Here is a 13,922-nt window from a genome sequence, read left to right on the forward strand (position 1 = left end):
GGTGAAAAGTGGATGGGACTGCTCGCATGTCGTGGATCTAGGGTCGGCCCAAGATAACATTGTAGGGTGAAGGGGCGTCTATCACCAGGAAGGCTGTCTGTCTGTTTACTCCACTGGCATAGATAGGAAGGACGATCTCTCTGATAGTGTATTTCTGCTCATAACTAAAACCAACTAGTAGGGTCAGCCTTCTGTTGATGTTTTCTTCTTCCAAACCCATAGCTTTTACTACTGTAAGGAACAGAATATTCGCTGATGACCCTCCGTCTATGAACACCCTCTTCACAAGAATATTGGCGATCTGGAGAGATATGACTAGAGCATCATGATGAAGGGCAGCCTGGGTGATCGGCTCGTCGTCCTCGAATTGAATTACCTGATGGGAGTGTGATCGAGAAACTGGGGGATTTATTGTATCTCATGGTGGCTGCTAGCCCTGGCGTATCGTTTGGCTGATGAATAACTTACCCCGTTGATTTCTGACCCCCCGAAGATGAGTGAGCAGAAGCCTTTTGGTGTGGGCTCTCGCGAGGGGTGGAGAAGTTTCTTTACTGCTTTTCTGGCTAATGGTGTGTTTTCCTTTATCGGTCAGCAGATCTCGAAGATGTCCCCTCTTCAATAGCGCGGCAACCTCCAAACGCAGGGTAATGCAATCCGGGGTGTTATGTCCATGGTCGCCGTGAAACTCACACCACTTGGTTGTGTCTCTTCTTGCTTCGGCGTTGAGCTTGCCTGGCCACCTAACATTGGATCCCATTCCTTTCATGATCGCGATCTTGTATCGGCTTGAACCAATCTGTCTGTTATCCGTTCTAGGTGGCTGACGGTTGTATTGTGGCTGGCGGTCATATGGTTTCCTGACTTTGTTCAAATGACGCGTTAAGGGTTGGTAGCAGGTTTCGGTTAGTCTGGCATCTGGCCTCCTATCATTCCACCTCGAGTCGTCCATGGCGTGGATTACTCAATTCATCTCATCTTCTTCCCACCTTATTTGTATCACTGTTATGGCCAGGGCGTCTTCCATCGTTGTGCAGCCAAGCTTCGTCAATTCTTTGTACAATTCCCCATCCGGGAGGAGGCCTTTCCTGAATGCGTCTACAGTTGTCTCGGGGTTGCAAGCAGGAATGGAAATTTTCTCCTTATTGAATCTGCTGACGTACTCTCTTAGTGGTTCACCCATTTTCTGGTATACTCTGTATAGATCAGCCGACAATTTCTCGAGCTTCTTACTGCTGGCGAACTGCTCCACAAAGGTGTCAGTAAGTTGTGCAAATGAGTCAACGGAACCGTTTGGGAGATTTGTGTACCACTGAAGTGTTGGCCCGGCTAAGCTTGAACCAAAACTCTTACACATGCAGGCTTCCCTCAGTGCGCGGGGTATGGAGATAGTGAACATCCGTTGTTTATATGAGGCTATGTGATCGTCTGGGTCGGTTGTGCCGTCATAGGGCCTCATGCTGGGAATAGTAAATTTGTGGGGCATGTCGGCTAGGGCGATTGCATCCATAAAGGGCGAGTCAGCATAGCAGTGAGGCCTACTCTTCTTGGTGGGGATCGGCATTCCTGGTATTCGCCTCATTACTGCCTCCACATCAGCCAATCTCTTAGCCAGTATCTGTTCCATAGGAAAGTGGGATACCACTAAGTCATCCCGTTTGATCGGTTCTGCAATTACATTCGCGCTCGGTATATTTTGTTGAGTCATTCCCTTTTGGTGTAGCTTGGTGGATCACCCCTTCATGTAAATCCTTATAGCCCAAATCGCCATTCATTCCCTCCGGTGGGGTGACTCCCATTGTAACTAATCGGGTGTTTCGTCCTACATGGATGGTCAGGGGAGTTGACTGGTATTCGTTCGGCCTGCTAGGATGGATGGATTCTAGTGGTATACTTTGGTTTGGACGACCGTTCAACCCGCGAGGGTAGCTGGGTCGAATGGTGTTTGTGTAGGGATGGACTGAAGGTTAGGTGGAGTGGCAAGGATGGGCGGGTCTTGTTGGAACGGGTTTTCTATTGCTTGGGCGTCTTGGTCTCGAGGTTGTGATGGATCGGTTGAGCGGGGTTCTGTCGGCAGATCTTTTCCTCCCTGAGTCAGGACCGAGTCCTCTCCCACTGATGAATTCAGTTGACGTGACCTTTTATCTGAAACTCCGGGCCCGTGCTCTGGGGTTTGGAGAGGTTGTATAGATGGAACCGAGACGTGGAACCGAGACGCAGAACCGATTTGGTGGTACCTGAGAAGGCAGAAGGTTGAGGTCATAAAACTAGCTTACATTTTCCTTCAAAGACTGGTTCTCAGCTCTGATGGAGGCGTTTTTGGTCCGGACGGCAGTGTTCTCAGCTTCCAGTGCGGCTACCTTGTCCGAGTTTTGTTGCATGAGGGCGGTCAAAGCCTCCAGTTTGGCCTCGAGGCTGAGGTTTGCATAGTCAGAATTGCCAGCCATGGAAAGTTCCCCTACATAGCAAGGTTCGTCGAGTCGAATGATTGCTAGAGGCCCCACGGTGGGCGCCAAATTGTAGACTTAAAAATCTACTGGTACGGAAGGAATGATTGATTTTGTGAGGTTTAGGCCACTAGCAATCTGTTGTACCTGCACACGTAAAGAAACACGCGTGAAGCGACAGAAAACACCGGGGTGGTGTTTGCCGTAGGCACTCCGATGCTCAAGTCAGCAAGGCTGAAAGAGGCTAATATAGTGAGGGCTATAGAGTAGAGAGGTTACCGGAAGTCTAGTCAGAGACTGTGACTACTGCCGTGATGTGAAGCTCTCAAGTAGGAGCTTCGGGTGTGAAGGTGTATTGTAATCTGTCCCTTGTGAGAGGGCTGGCCTCTGTTTATATAGTGACTGTCTGGTCTCCCAATCCTGGTGGGAGTAGGGAGTCCTAATGTGACTCTGATGCAAACCCTAGAAGAACTAGGGCCGTGATAAGCTGTCTTTCCAGTGTCCGAATAGGAAGGTGATTCTGATTAAGAGAGCAACTTCCAATAGAAAAGTGTTCCGAACAGGAAGGTGACCTCGAATAGGAGATTGCTCGGGAATAGGAAAATATTCTGAGGGTCGTGGGCCCTAGATTCGCCCATGAGCCTAGGAAATGGGCCGGGATTGGGAGACTCGTACCCAAGTGGTCTGGGCCGGCTGTATCTTGTCCCAAATGGACCTAACCCGGATCGGGATTGGGCTTGGCTTCTTCATTGTCAAGCCCGTTTTCTTATTTGGGCCAAGGACGATTTTTGGCCCTAACAAAATTTATGATGAAGGGAATGCACTACTTGTAATTTGTGATCATAAGATAAAATATGATAAATATGATCTTCAAATCAATATTTAATGGTATTTAAATGATATTTTTCAAACATAGAAGTTTCTTCAACTATATTTAAACTATTTTATGATATTGTAAGCAATATCGTATTTACAAACTTTAGTATATAGATTGATGTTAGAATTCACTTTCATTATCTTAACTTTATCTTTATTAATTAAAATTGATTCTTTTTATATATTTATTCTCTTTTTTTTGTACACAAAATTCATATGCAGCATATATTATATTACTTGCTTCTAGAACTCAAACTGCAAGCTATTTATGCAAAAATGACCACTTTCTTTTTTTTGATAATCGAAGGTGTCCAGGCTAGCTTACACGTACCTCAATTAATCATTCAGGGTCCTGAAACTACCGGTCGGGTAAGAGTTCCAGTTGTTACTCCTATTAGCAACCAAGGAGAGACTTAAACTCAAAACTTTTTAAGTAATGCACCCAAGAGTCCTATCGAACCATTCGGCAACCCAAAGGTAGTTTAAAAAAAAAAAAATGACCTCTTTCGCATTCAATTCAAGAATCGGGATTTTGCTTTTGCTTAGATAGACAGGCTTCATGGAATCTGTATACAAATTTTCATTAATAAGAGTTACCTTATGCATATACAAATTCATCCCTAGTCTTAGGGGCAGATTCAACCCCTTTGAGGGTAGGCCTCAGATTTAAAAAAATAAAAATAATAATAATATATAGACCTACAAAAAATTATTATTATTATTATATATATACAAAGCCTACCCTCAGATTTTAAAAAAAAATGTGAACTATTATACATATATCTAGGCCCACAAAAAACTTGCTATTAATATATATATTTCAAGCCAACATCATATTAAAAATTTAAAACTCTCTCCACTATTTTTCTCTACAGCTCTACCTGCTCTTTATGATTGTATCCCCAAAATTCTTTGCTCTCTTATTCTCTCTTTCTCTTTCTCATGCTATTCGCTTTTGAAACTTTTGAAAACTGAGATTATAAAAGCTTTCACTACTCAAGGTGCCATAATTAGCTCCGTTTTCTATTTTATTAGTTTTAGGTATATGTATTGCTCATTTTAATTTAGTTTATTTTAGGTTTGAATCATGCTTGTTTTTTGGAGTTTTTTTATTCTAATTTGAGGGAAAAACACATGGGTCTTGTGAGTTTATTTTGTGTTTTGTGTCTAAGAATGAACTTGCTTTCCCAAATTAAAATCTTAATTATATTTTAAAGGATGTTATTCTTCACCCTTCACCCACTACTTTCCTACATTTAAAACGTCACCGTTCAGCTGCTCAAAATTATTAAAGAAATTTGAGTTACTATCTATGCTTATACCAAGAAAATTCTCCATTTTTTTTTATTAATTCATATTAAAAATCAACGCAACGTTAACTTGATTTAAGTTTTGGTTGACTTTAGTTTAAGCTAGGTCTGATTAAAGTCATGAAAATTTATATTATAGTCATGAAAATTTATATTATAATCTTTGAAAGTTAAAAATTAAAAAAAAAAATCAAAAGAAGATTTTGCTCAAGGTTTACACAACACATTTATTCAAAATTTTGCTTCTCATATATTTATTCAAGTAGGAAAGTATTACGTTATTGTATTATTTTCTTTGCTTAAGGTTTAGTGATTTTTTAAAATTTTCACTAGTTGTTTGATAAATAATGACGGAGCTGCGGAGGGGCCCCTGGGTAAAAGTTTTGGATCTGACACTGCCTAGTGTTCATGCTAAAAATTATAACTGTTTTATTGTTGAAGCCATTGAAATGGATAACAATTTCAAAAACAATGGTTTGCATTTGCTCTTAGAAATATAAAGATGCAGAAAACTAAAATGATGATCAGAATGTTTGGCCACATGACTCTGCTACCAAGTGGGTTCTTTTGATTAAGACAAAAATTAAATAGGAGTTTGGTTTGATGCATGATTAGAGAAGCAAGAGTCAATTTTCTCTGATTTTTGAGGGCTTTGGAAAACCAAGTATAGGATTCCTCAATTTCTTGCTTTTTGCAAAATGCAAAAATCAATTCTATAAATTTGAGTTTGAAAATTTTCACAATTGGAAACCCTTTTGCATGGTTAATGAAGTTCAACTTCTCGTACTCTAACATAATAAAGAGATAATGTCTGGTAATTGGACAGCAAGTATAGTACAGTGAATTTAATTGGGGAAGTTGAAGAAGAGTGAGTCAAAATGTAAAACTTGGAACTCCAAATTCAGTGAAACTCCCCAAATCTAGCCCTCGGTTTAAACCCTTCTTGTCTGTTCCTTGACCTAGGGTTTGCTTTCCATGCGTGCAACCATTTTTTATTTTTTATTTTATTTTTAAGTTTTGAAAACAAAAGAGTCAAAACTCTTTATTCGAAGCTTCTATACCTCTTTCTACGTGAAACATTAACCCACTTATATAATACAATCTTTTAATCAAAGTGACAACCCCATTATTAATTTAAATTAAAAATCCACTTTATATTTAAATTAACATTAACCATATATTATTATATAACACCGCGGCTAACCTTAATCTTTTGTTCCAATAAGTCAAGGTCCTAGTATTTTACATATTAGGAAATATCTCCCTTAAACTAATAATTGCCAATCAAATCTTAATTCTAAAACAACATTCATTTTTTTACGCAGAGAAGAGTGGATTACCTATTTTTAGAGTTAGAAAGATATATCCTAATAGTATAAACTATAGAATCTGAACCATACAAACCCCAAACCCCAAGAGGGGGGTAAATAAATTATCTCTCTAACTTAATTACCATGGGCATTATATCATGATACATTGTTTAAGAGGGTATAACAAACTTTGTTGTATGATTAATACAAAGTCTGAATCATGTTGAATTGTGTTAGAACTTATAAGTTTTGAGCGAATCATATGATTTATTTATACATTAATAAATATATTAGCTGATTTGAAAAGATGTCATTATTGAGGTCTTGTTGAGATGTTTAAAAACAGATCAAGTAAAGGTAGGTTGAAATCTAACCTAACTTACATTAACTTTTGACTTTTGAGAGTGTGCACATATTTAATTACCTCTATATATGCATATGTTGTTGGCCAAAACGAGGTTCTCTCTCATCACTCATCACACCATAATAAACATCAGTGCCTACAAAATATTATGCTTCATTTGTAAAATAATAATACAAAAATACTTGTTTAATCAATTGATCAGGATAAAATAGGGATATATTTGACTTTTCATAGGGTGATCTATATTTAAAAAGACGTGTTTGCCCTTGATGAATTTAAAAGTAAAAAAGTGATAAGTCTGGAAATCAAATTCCAATAATATATTTTCAAAGTCAATTCTATTATTTTTAGAATTATTATTATTATTATTATTATTATTTTTATGTTTATTTAATTCAATGTAGCTAAATTAACACATTCTTATTTCATTCAAGATCTTAAATAGTTTGAAAACTTTTAGTTTTTAAAGTTTGTGGAAAGAAATTAAACTTTATTTGTCAATTATTATTTATCATATTTTTCTCATTATAACTCAATTCATCCACCACTCCACCCTTTGAAAATTACACTTGCCCTAACTAATACAAAGTGATTTGTTTTGAATTGATTTGTTTTCCTTAATGCAAGATGATTTAGAAATATATGTGGTAATAATGAAATTATATTATAGTTGAGTTACTTAACGCCCCACTAACATGTGTTAGAGAATAATTTTATACAATAAATTTCATATAATTTCTTGTGAAATCAAGTATGTATATATAGCCTTATTTTCTTAGATTAGATAATTTTGCATGTGAATATTGAAGAGTATATATGACATAATTTCACTGATTTTTTAGTACTATTCAACTTGGCTGGGACTGTTTGGATTGAGAGAGATAAGACATTTGATAAAACTTGTAATTTATTCATTTACTAAGATCTTATACTATAATTCATTTTTCCTTGGTGGCCGGCTAGAGAAATTGGAACTTCTTGTTCTTCTATAAGCTAAAAGCAATCAATTTTTTTAGCTTCCATCGGTGTCAGGCAAGAACGTGACACGTAAACAAATGTTATCTCTAGAGAAATTTCTTTAGCTTCCATTTTTTTTTTTTTTTTTAATTCTCACTTTTTAATAAATTAATTCTTATTTTCCAACTTTTCAATAAATTAATTATTATAATAAAATAATTTATTCTTTCCAACTTTCATTCTTGGAAATATTAAACTAATAATTACTGCATTTTCATCATTCCATAATGTTAGTAATATGAATTATTTTCCCTCCAAAAGGTAGCATTTATGACACCAAAAATAATTTTATTTTATTAAAGGGTAAATTTGTAAATTTATTTTCTCAAAAAAATTTTTGATCCAGATCAATTGATCCAAATAGCACTGTCCATAATAATAATAAGGGCAATTTTAAAAATTGTATTAGATAAATGTAAAATGATTTTAAGTAAAATAATAATAATAATATTATATATATATAATTAAAATCTCAACTATATACTTCAAATAATAGAGCTGATCATGTGTCATCACCATATTAATTATAGACTAATGTAATAATATATTTACTTTCTTAGAATTAATATAATATTGACAAATTATCAACCACTTCAACTAGGATCCCGTTTTTATAATTAATATATGTAGTGTGATGTAAATAAAAATATTTTAAAGTTATATTCAACTTTCATAAAAGAAAAAATAAAATTCAATGAGTTTAAAAAATAAATATCTTACGTTATTAACATGTCAATCAATAAAATTGTTGTTTATATAATTATTTTTAAAATCACCAATCATATCGTTTATTAAAAATAATGTATATGTATGTATGTATGTATGTATGTCAACTTCATGAAATATATCTTACAGCAATGATTTGCAGTTAACAGTGAAATTTAAACAAAAAGAAATTATATGAAAGAATCTCATCCCTTCAATTTATAAAACCGTCCAATGAAATAAGTATTTCTCATTTTTAGGAATGTAAAAACCAAGACCAACTCGGACCGGGTTTTTTTATAAATGCAAGTCTAGGCTTAGGAAACAGTTCAGGTTTCACAAACCCAAGCCGAGCTTGGGTCGGGCTTACTCGGGCCGGGACTACCCAAGGTACAGAGTCTACAGACACGGCTTTGGTTGATACAATGAGGGATTTTTTTAAAAGATATTACCTAGTAAGTGAGGCTGCATATAGTTTTCCATTAGGAAAGACAGTTGGAGTAGTTTACGGTGACTTTCAAACTTTTTTGAGGGTTTTGTGTTATTTTAAAGTGTATCACTATTCGTAAAAAACCTCTTACGGAATATTTATATACCAAATGATTTATCCAAAAATGAATAAGAGAATAAATACAAAATGTCAAATTCATTATATTAATTCTTTAATTCATTTTTAATAATATTATTTTATAAACATATCTTTGTAAGAGATCTTTGTACGTATTATTATTGTGCATTAGTTATCATAACTTTGTAAAAGTTATTACAATAGAATCACTCTATAATCATAATGTTGAGACTAGTTAAATTTATTATTATACGAAAGTTATAATTTAATAAAAGTGTAATTATAAAAATTATTGTTTTGATTTCTTATTTTATAATTCATGTTTTAGTAGTATTAGGATTTCAATTAATTGTTTAAGTAACATTAAGATAGCACGGAAATTGATATAAAAAAGTCGCTGTAAAATTGAGTGATCAGATTCGATAACTTCACTACATTGATCAATCCAAATGAGCAAACCAATTGTGCATGTTTTTAACTTTTAACTGAAAAAGAAAATCATTACTAGAATTAGACAAGAAGAGGAAGGAGATAATCTTGAAGATGATAATACAAAAATACCCAAAATTTTATGCTAAGAAGCTCTAAACATGTTTTAGAGTTATAAATATTTTGGCTTCAACAAGTCGATGTTCATGCTGATGGCTTATTATGTACCTACAAGATGTAATAACAACTTTTAAACATAAATCATTGTCTCGAACATCTTTAAATAAATATTTTATTTCATCTTAAACCTTTAATGTAACATAACATATATTTTTTGTAATATGCATATAATTATTATTATATAAAGACAAGTTCTTTAAGACGAGACCTTAAAAAATTATAATTTATTACAATGTGAAATTTATTCTTATTTATAACTAGCTTAAGTTGAGACCGGAAGATTTTATGACTACATAAAAGTTATTCCTATATAAAGTATCACTATAGAGATGTTCTACTGTATAATATATCCGAGCCTAACCTGAGTATGCAATGGGTTTGATTTTCCAGTCATGGGCCCAGATGTAATTTATTTCTCAGCCGGGCCAGCATTTTTGTTTTTTTACATCCATACCCATTTTCTATCATAAAATGGTCAATACACTTTTGGGCCATAAAACTCACTTTTAATGCAAATTTAGGTCATGGAATATGACAATTTTAAAACTTGCCTAGAAAGTACAGTAAAATTATCGTGTAAATCAACAGGAGAGCAACATAGCTCCAAAGAAAAAATCATTAACCGACAAAACTCTGCCAAAGAACCCATCTTCTTTCTCCCTGCACTTTCATTGTAAGAATTCACTAATTAATTTTACATATTGATATTCTTTAATCATTTTGTTTTCTGCACTTTTTGTATGAAACTCTAAAATGTATTATGGAGATTAGAAAAAAAAGGATACACTGGGACTATTACTAAAAAAAAGCATATGAAGCTGCATACTATCACAAAATGAAGAATTGTGACCTTATGAGGCTGCCTGCAACAATTCCTTGAGATCATATCCTTGAAGCTGTACACGCAACAAAGCAAGAGAGGAAGTTTAGTAGTTGTTACAAGAATTATACATTTGAATGTAAATATTACATCATTATTGATAAAAATTAATTTACAATTGCCACCAGAGATTAAAACTATATGTAAATTATTTTACCTGAAGAAAGGTAAGAAGAAAAATTACTCCAGAGTTCCAGAAAGCATGGATCGTGATGGGGGTTAGAAGGTTGCGAGTTTGAGCGTATGAAAATCCTAAAGCAGTCCCTACAGAGATGGTAAAAGTTCTTTTAGTTTCTTAACTAAAGATTGAAAGTTTTGCATCTATTAAAAAAGCGATTCAATTTTCTGTGAAAATCTCAGGTTCAAGTCTCATATAGAAAACTTTAACCATGTTGACATTTAATAAACTTGCACTGTGGACTTTATGGATAATCTTTAACATCAGTTCATGATGTATGCCTTTACCTAGCACAAACAGCTGGGGAAACTCTCCCGGAGTGAGATGTGCAAGTGCAAAGACAGCAGCACTGATGATAACGGCAATAGGTGTAGGAACCCTGCAAAAACGGAGTGTGATTGTGGGAAATATGAGTGCACAGAGCGCAGGTTAATTAAAATCAATAGTAAGGAAGCACAACACGTCCTCTCAGTTGTCAATTACGTAAATCTATTCAAAATTTGTTGAATGAATAGAGTAGTACAGAAAATGCGATCAAAAAATGAGGATGAAATACATAAATGAACAATGACAGATCAAGTACCTGCAATTTTCATTGTTTAAATCAACAGCTTCAACCCTCACTCGGGAACTGAGATTGATGTTACAAATCTCTTTATCATTTTACTTTGCCCAATCGACAGTTTAATATGCCAAATGTGTTTCCCAAGGATCTTCATCCACTATTTTTCCTGAGTCTCTAACTTCCAATCAGGATCCTAAAACATGTGATAGAAGCACTTTGTCTTCATAAACAAGACAAATTCATCTCAACCTCTTAATTCATACTGACCTCAATGACAGCAGCTTCGAACTTCAAACAAAAGCATTAATGGACCATTGTCCATCTTGTATAATTGTACACCCACAAAGCCACTTATCTGTTGCATCCTCATACTGGTATTCTCAGATGATAATATTTATTCACAAAGCACTTCCGATCAACTGAAAAATTTCAGTGCTCACTAAAATATTCTGAGTTCTAAGAATTATTTCCAATATGTTTTTTTCCTTTTTTTTTTTTTTTTTTTAAGAATACAAAGAATAGTTTCAATGTCTAATTAAAATATACACGTCTATATTAAAAAAAAAAAAAATCCCTTAAAGCTTTTCAGTCATGTTTTCTAAAAGATTGGTTAGAAAGAAACCAAGTTTTTAAGTATGGCGTACTACCATATATCACCAGATCTGGGACACAAATAGCAACACTAACAAATAATTTTTCAGACATCAGAGAAGTAACGTACCACTTAGTCAGGGACACCATAAGAAACCCTCGAAAGATATTCTCCTCAAGAAGAGGCGCCAAGGCACCTGTTATGCCCACCAAGCAAGCAGTACTACAATGGAAACCAACATGATCACATAAATTTCTCAATAGTTTAGAGTACCAAAAAATATATTTTCAATCCAAAAGTTCTGTGATAGCAAAATTTTAACCGTACAAGAGATGCATCCTTGATCAGTAAGGTGACTTATGGCCAAAAATTAGAAAAAGCATAGAAAGGCCTTTAGCTGAATTACCTAATACTTGAAGATCCAATCAATGGAAGTAACTGAACAAGAGCATCCATCTGAAACCAAGTATAGAAATTATCACAGGATCCATTACACAATAAAAGTATAAAAAGCTCAAATAATTTTATGAAATTTACATCAGCAGATCAACCAATTTAATATTTTATAAACATAGTAAACAAGGGAGGAGCATTGAGTTAGCTAGAGGCCTAGCTTTTGTGAAAAACTATGTTATTATAGTTGGTATCAGTTAGTGTTACAATTATATTGCCTACATTCAAGTTCACATTATTACTTGTCATTACTTTACAGTTTCTCTTGTATATAGAATCATGATTAACATTATTTTTAAAGATTCTCTAATTTTCCTCCCCGTCTTTCCATTTTCTCATATATACCCCCTTCTTTGTAAATCATTGAAAACAAAGATATAAGAATAAAACGATAGTTTTTTAATTTGTGTCAAAATACCAAAATGAACATGCTAAGATAATTATTTCAATCTCTAAAAACAATTTGTTGTGAGGTTTATTTTTTTAATTATTTTGATTCCTATTCTTAAATTGATTATTCTTTCGAATCCTACACTTGAATTGGTTGATGTATGCATGTTGCATTTAAAGCGAATGATTTATTAGATCAAAGTCCAAAAAGACTAAAGACAAGTAGCCCAATCAAACTTATAATGAATTCTGTACTAACTAAAAAAATGACGTACTTTATAAAGTGTAAATTACAAGCTTGTATTCAGTTGCATTACCAGCAATTTAGCTAAATGAGCAGTTAAAACATTGCTCTAGAAATATAGGCCCATGAATGTAGACTTAATTTTCACCACTTAACCAAGGAAATTCATAAGAAATATGTCCTCCAAACCTCAAATACATAAATATATTGAAATATGCTTACATACATTATGAAGTTGCAAGTAAATTTCTAACCTCTCGTTGTGGGGCGTTCTCACCATTAAACAAGGACATGGCAGCTCCTGTTAATGCAATAGCTAAAATGGCACCGCCAAGACCAATCCCTGCCCATAAGAGCCATCCTTTCTGTAGATTGAAAGGTTCCCTCAAATCTGCAACAACATTACTTCAAAAATGAATCAAGTAAATTCATACATAAATCCAACTTCTAATGATAGCTGATTATAGCAAGCATCAGCTAATAACAGTGCTACAGAATACAATAACACCAATCTATAAGACAATTAAAAGTAATATTGCAGCAGCCAACAAAATAAGCTAATAATTTATGCATCCAGGAAATGAGAAATTGAATAAACAGGTTTTCAGCAATCAATACCATATTGGAAAAAATCTTCAGGAAGCGGTTTAAAAGAGTTTGAAATGCCGTACAGAACTGCAAGCACAACTGCAGTTGTAATGCTGCCAAAACATGAAGTCCAATAATTCAATTGCAAAACAAAAAGAGAAAGAACATCTTAATCAATCTAACAAAAATTAATGACCAAAAAAAATATGAGTCATACCCTTGATCCAGAAACAGAATCTCTGCCTTCTCATCCAAACTTAGTTCTTCAATTTTAAGTCCTAAATAAGGTATAGCAGTTGTCTCTACCAATCCTGTCAACACGAAACTGTCTGAACAAAATTTAAATTTCACGCCGACCCCAAAAGGAAAAAAATAAAAAAGCTTTTACAATATCAATTAAGAACATTAATCATTGCTAAAAATATTATAAATTTAAAATGAAACGACACCTTAATCCACAGGCAAGTGAGGTTAGCGAAGCTGTCTGCCACCCCCATGGCACGTCCCATCGCTTAAGCACTGGCCAGTCCAATTTAGTTTCCTGGAATCAGAAACTTAAAGTTAAAATATTAAACAAGGAAAAAGAAATTGCAGTTGGAGTTGGCTTACGTTGGCTTGACTATTTCTGGGCTTAGAGTCTTTTCCGGCATTGAAAAAGCAAGTTGAAGTGCATCTTGGTTTTGACTTGACTCTTGCAAACCTTGAAAGTGGGTTTGGTGTGTTAAGAAGAAAGGTATGAGTTTGTTTGGATGAAGAAAATTGGGAGACACAGTAGAGGGAAGGTTGAACTAGAGACCAAATCATTGTTTTAGTTTTACAAAGGTATTGA

At 34.3% G+C, this 13,922-nt stretch overlaps 1 protein-coding gene across 2 annotated transcripts; it reads right to left on the bottom strand.

Annotated features, from left to right (window-relative positions):
* Positions 1 to 9,741: 9,741 nt before the first annotated feature.
* On the bottom strand, positions 9,742 to 13,922 carry LOC116120109. 2 transcript variants are annotated; one of them, XM_031406049.1, is made up of 11 exons: positions 13,703 to 13,922; positions 13,543 to 13,634; positions 13,311 to 13,418; positions 13,124 to 13,206; positions 12,760 to 12,896; positions 11,825 to 11,874; positions 11,548 to 11,640; positions 10,549 to 10,640; positions 10,241 to 10,347; positions 10,054 to 10,099; positions 9,742 to 9,863 (listed from the first exon to the last, which is right to left on the bottom strand). In XM_031406049.1, the coding sequence occupies exons 1-10, from the start codon at positions 13,895 to 13,897 to the stop codon at positions 10,055 to 10,057; spliced, it is 1,002 nt and encodes a 333-aa protein (XP_031261909.1). In that variant the 5' UTR covers positions 13,898 to 13,922; the 3' UTR covers positions 9,742 to 9,863; position 10,054. The 2 variants fall into 2 exon arrangements, with proteins under 2 accessions (XP_031261909.1, XP_031261908.1); XM_031406048.1 differs by having other exon boundaries at positions 9,746 to 10,099.

Source organism: Pistacia vera, unplaced genomic scaffold, assembly GCF_008641045.1.
Source record: "Pistacia vera cultivar Batoury unplaced genomic scaffold, PisVer_v2 Contig924, whole genome shotgun sequence".
In the NCBI taxonomy this organism is placed as follows: Eukaryota; Viridiplantae; Streptophyta; class Magnoliopsida; order Sapindales; family Anacardiaceae; genus Pistacia; species Pistacia vera.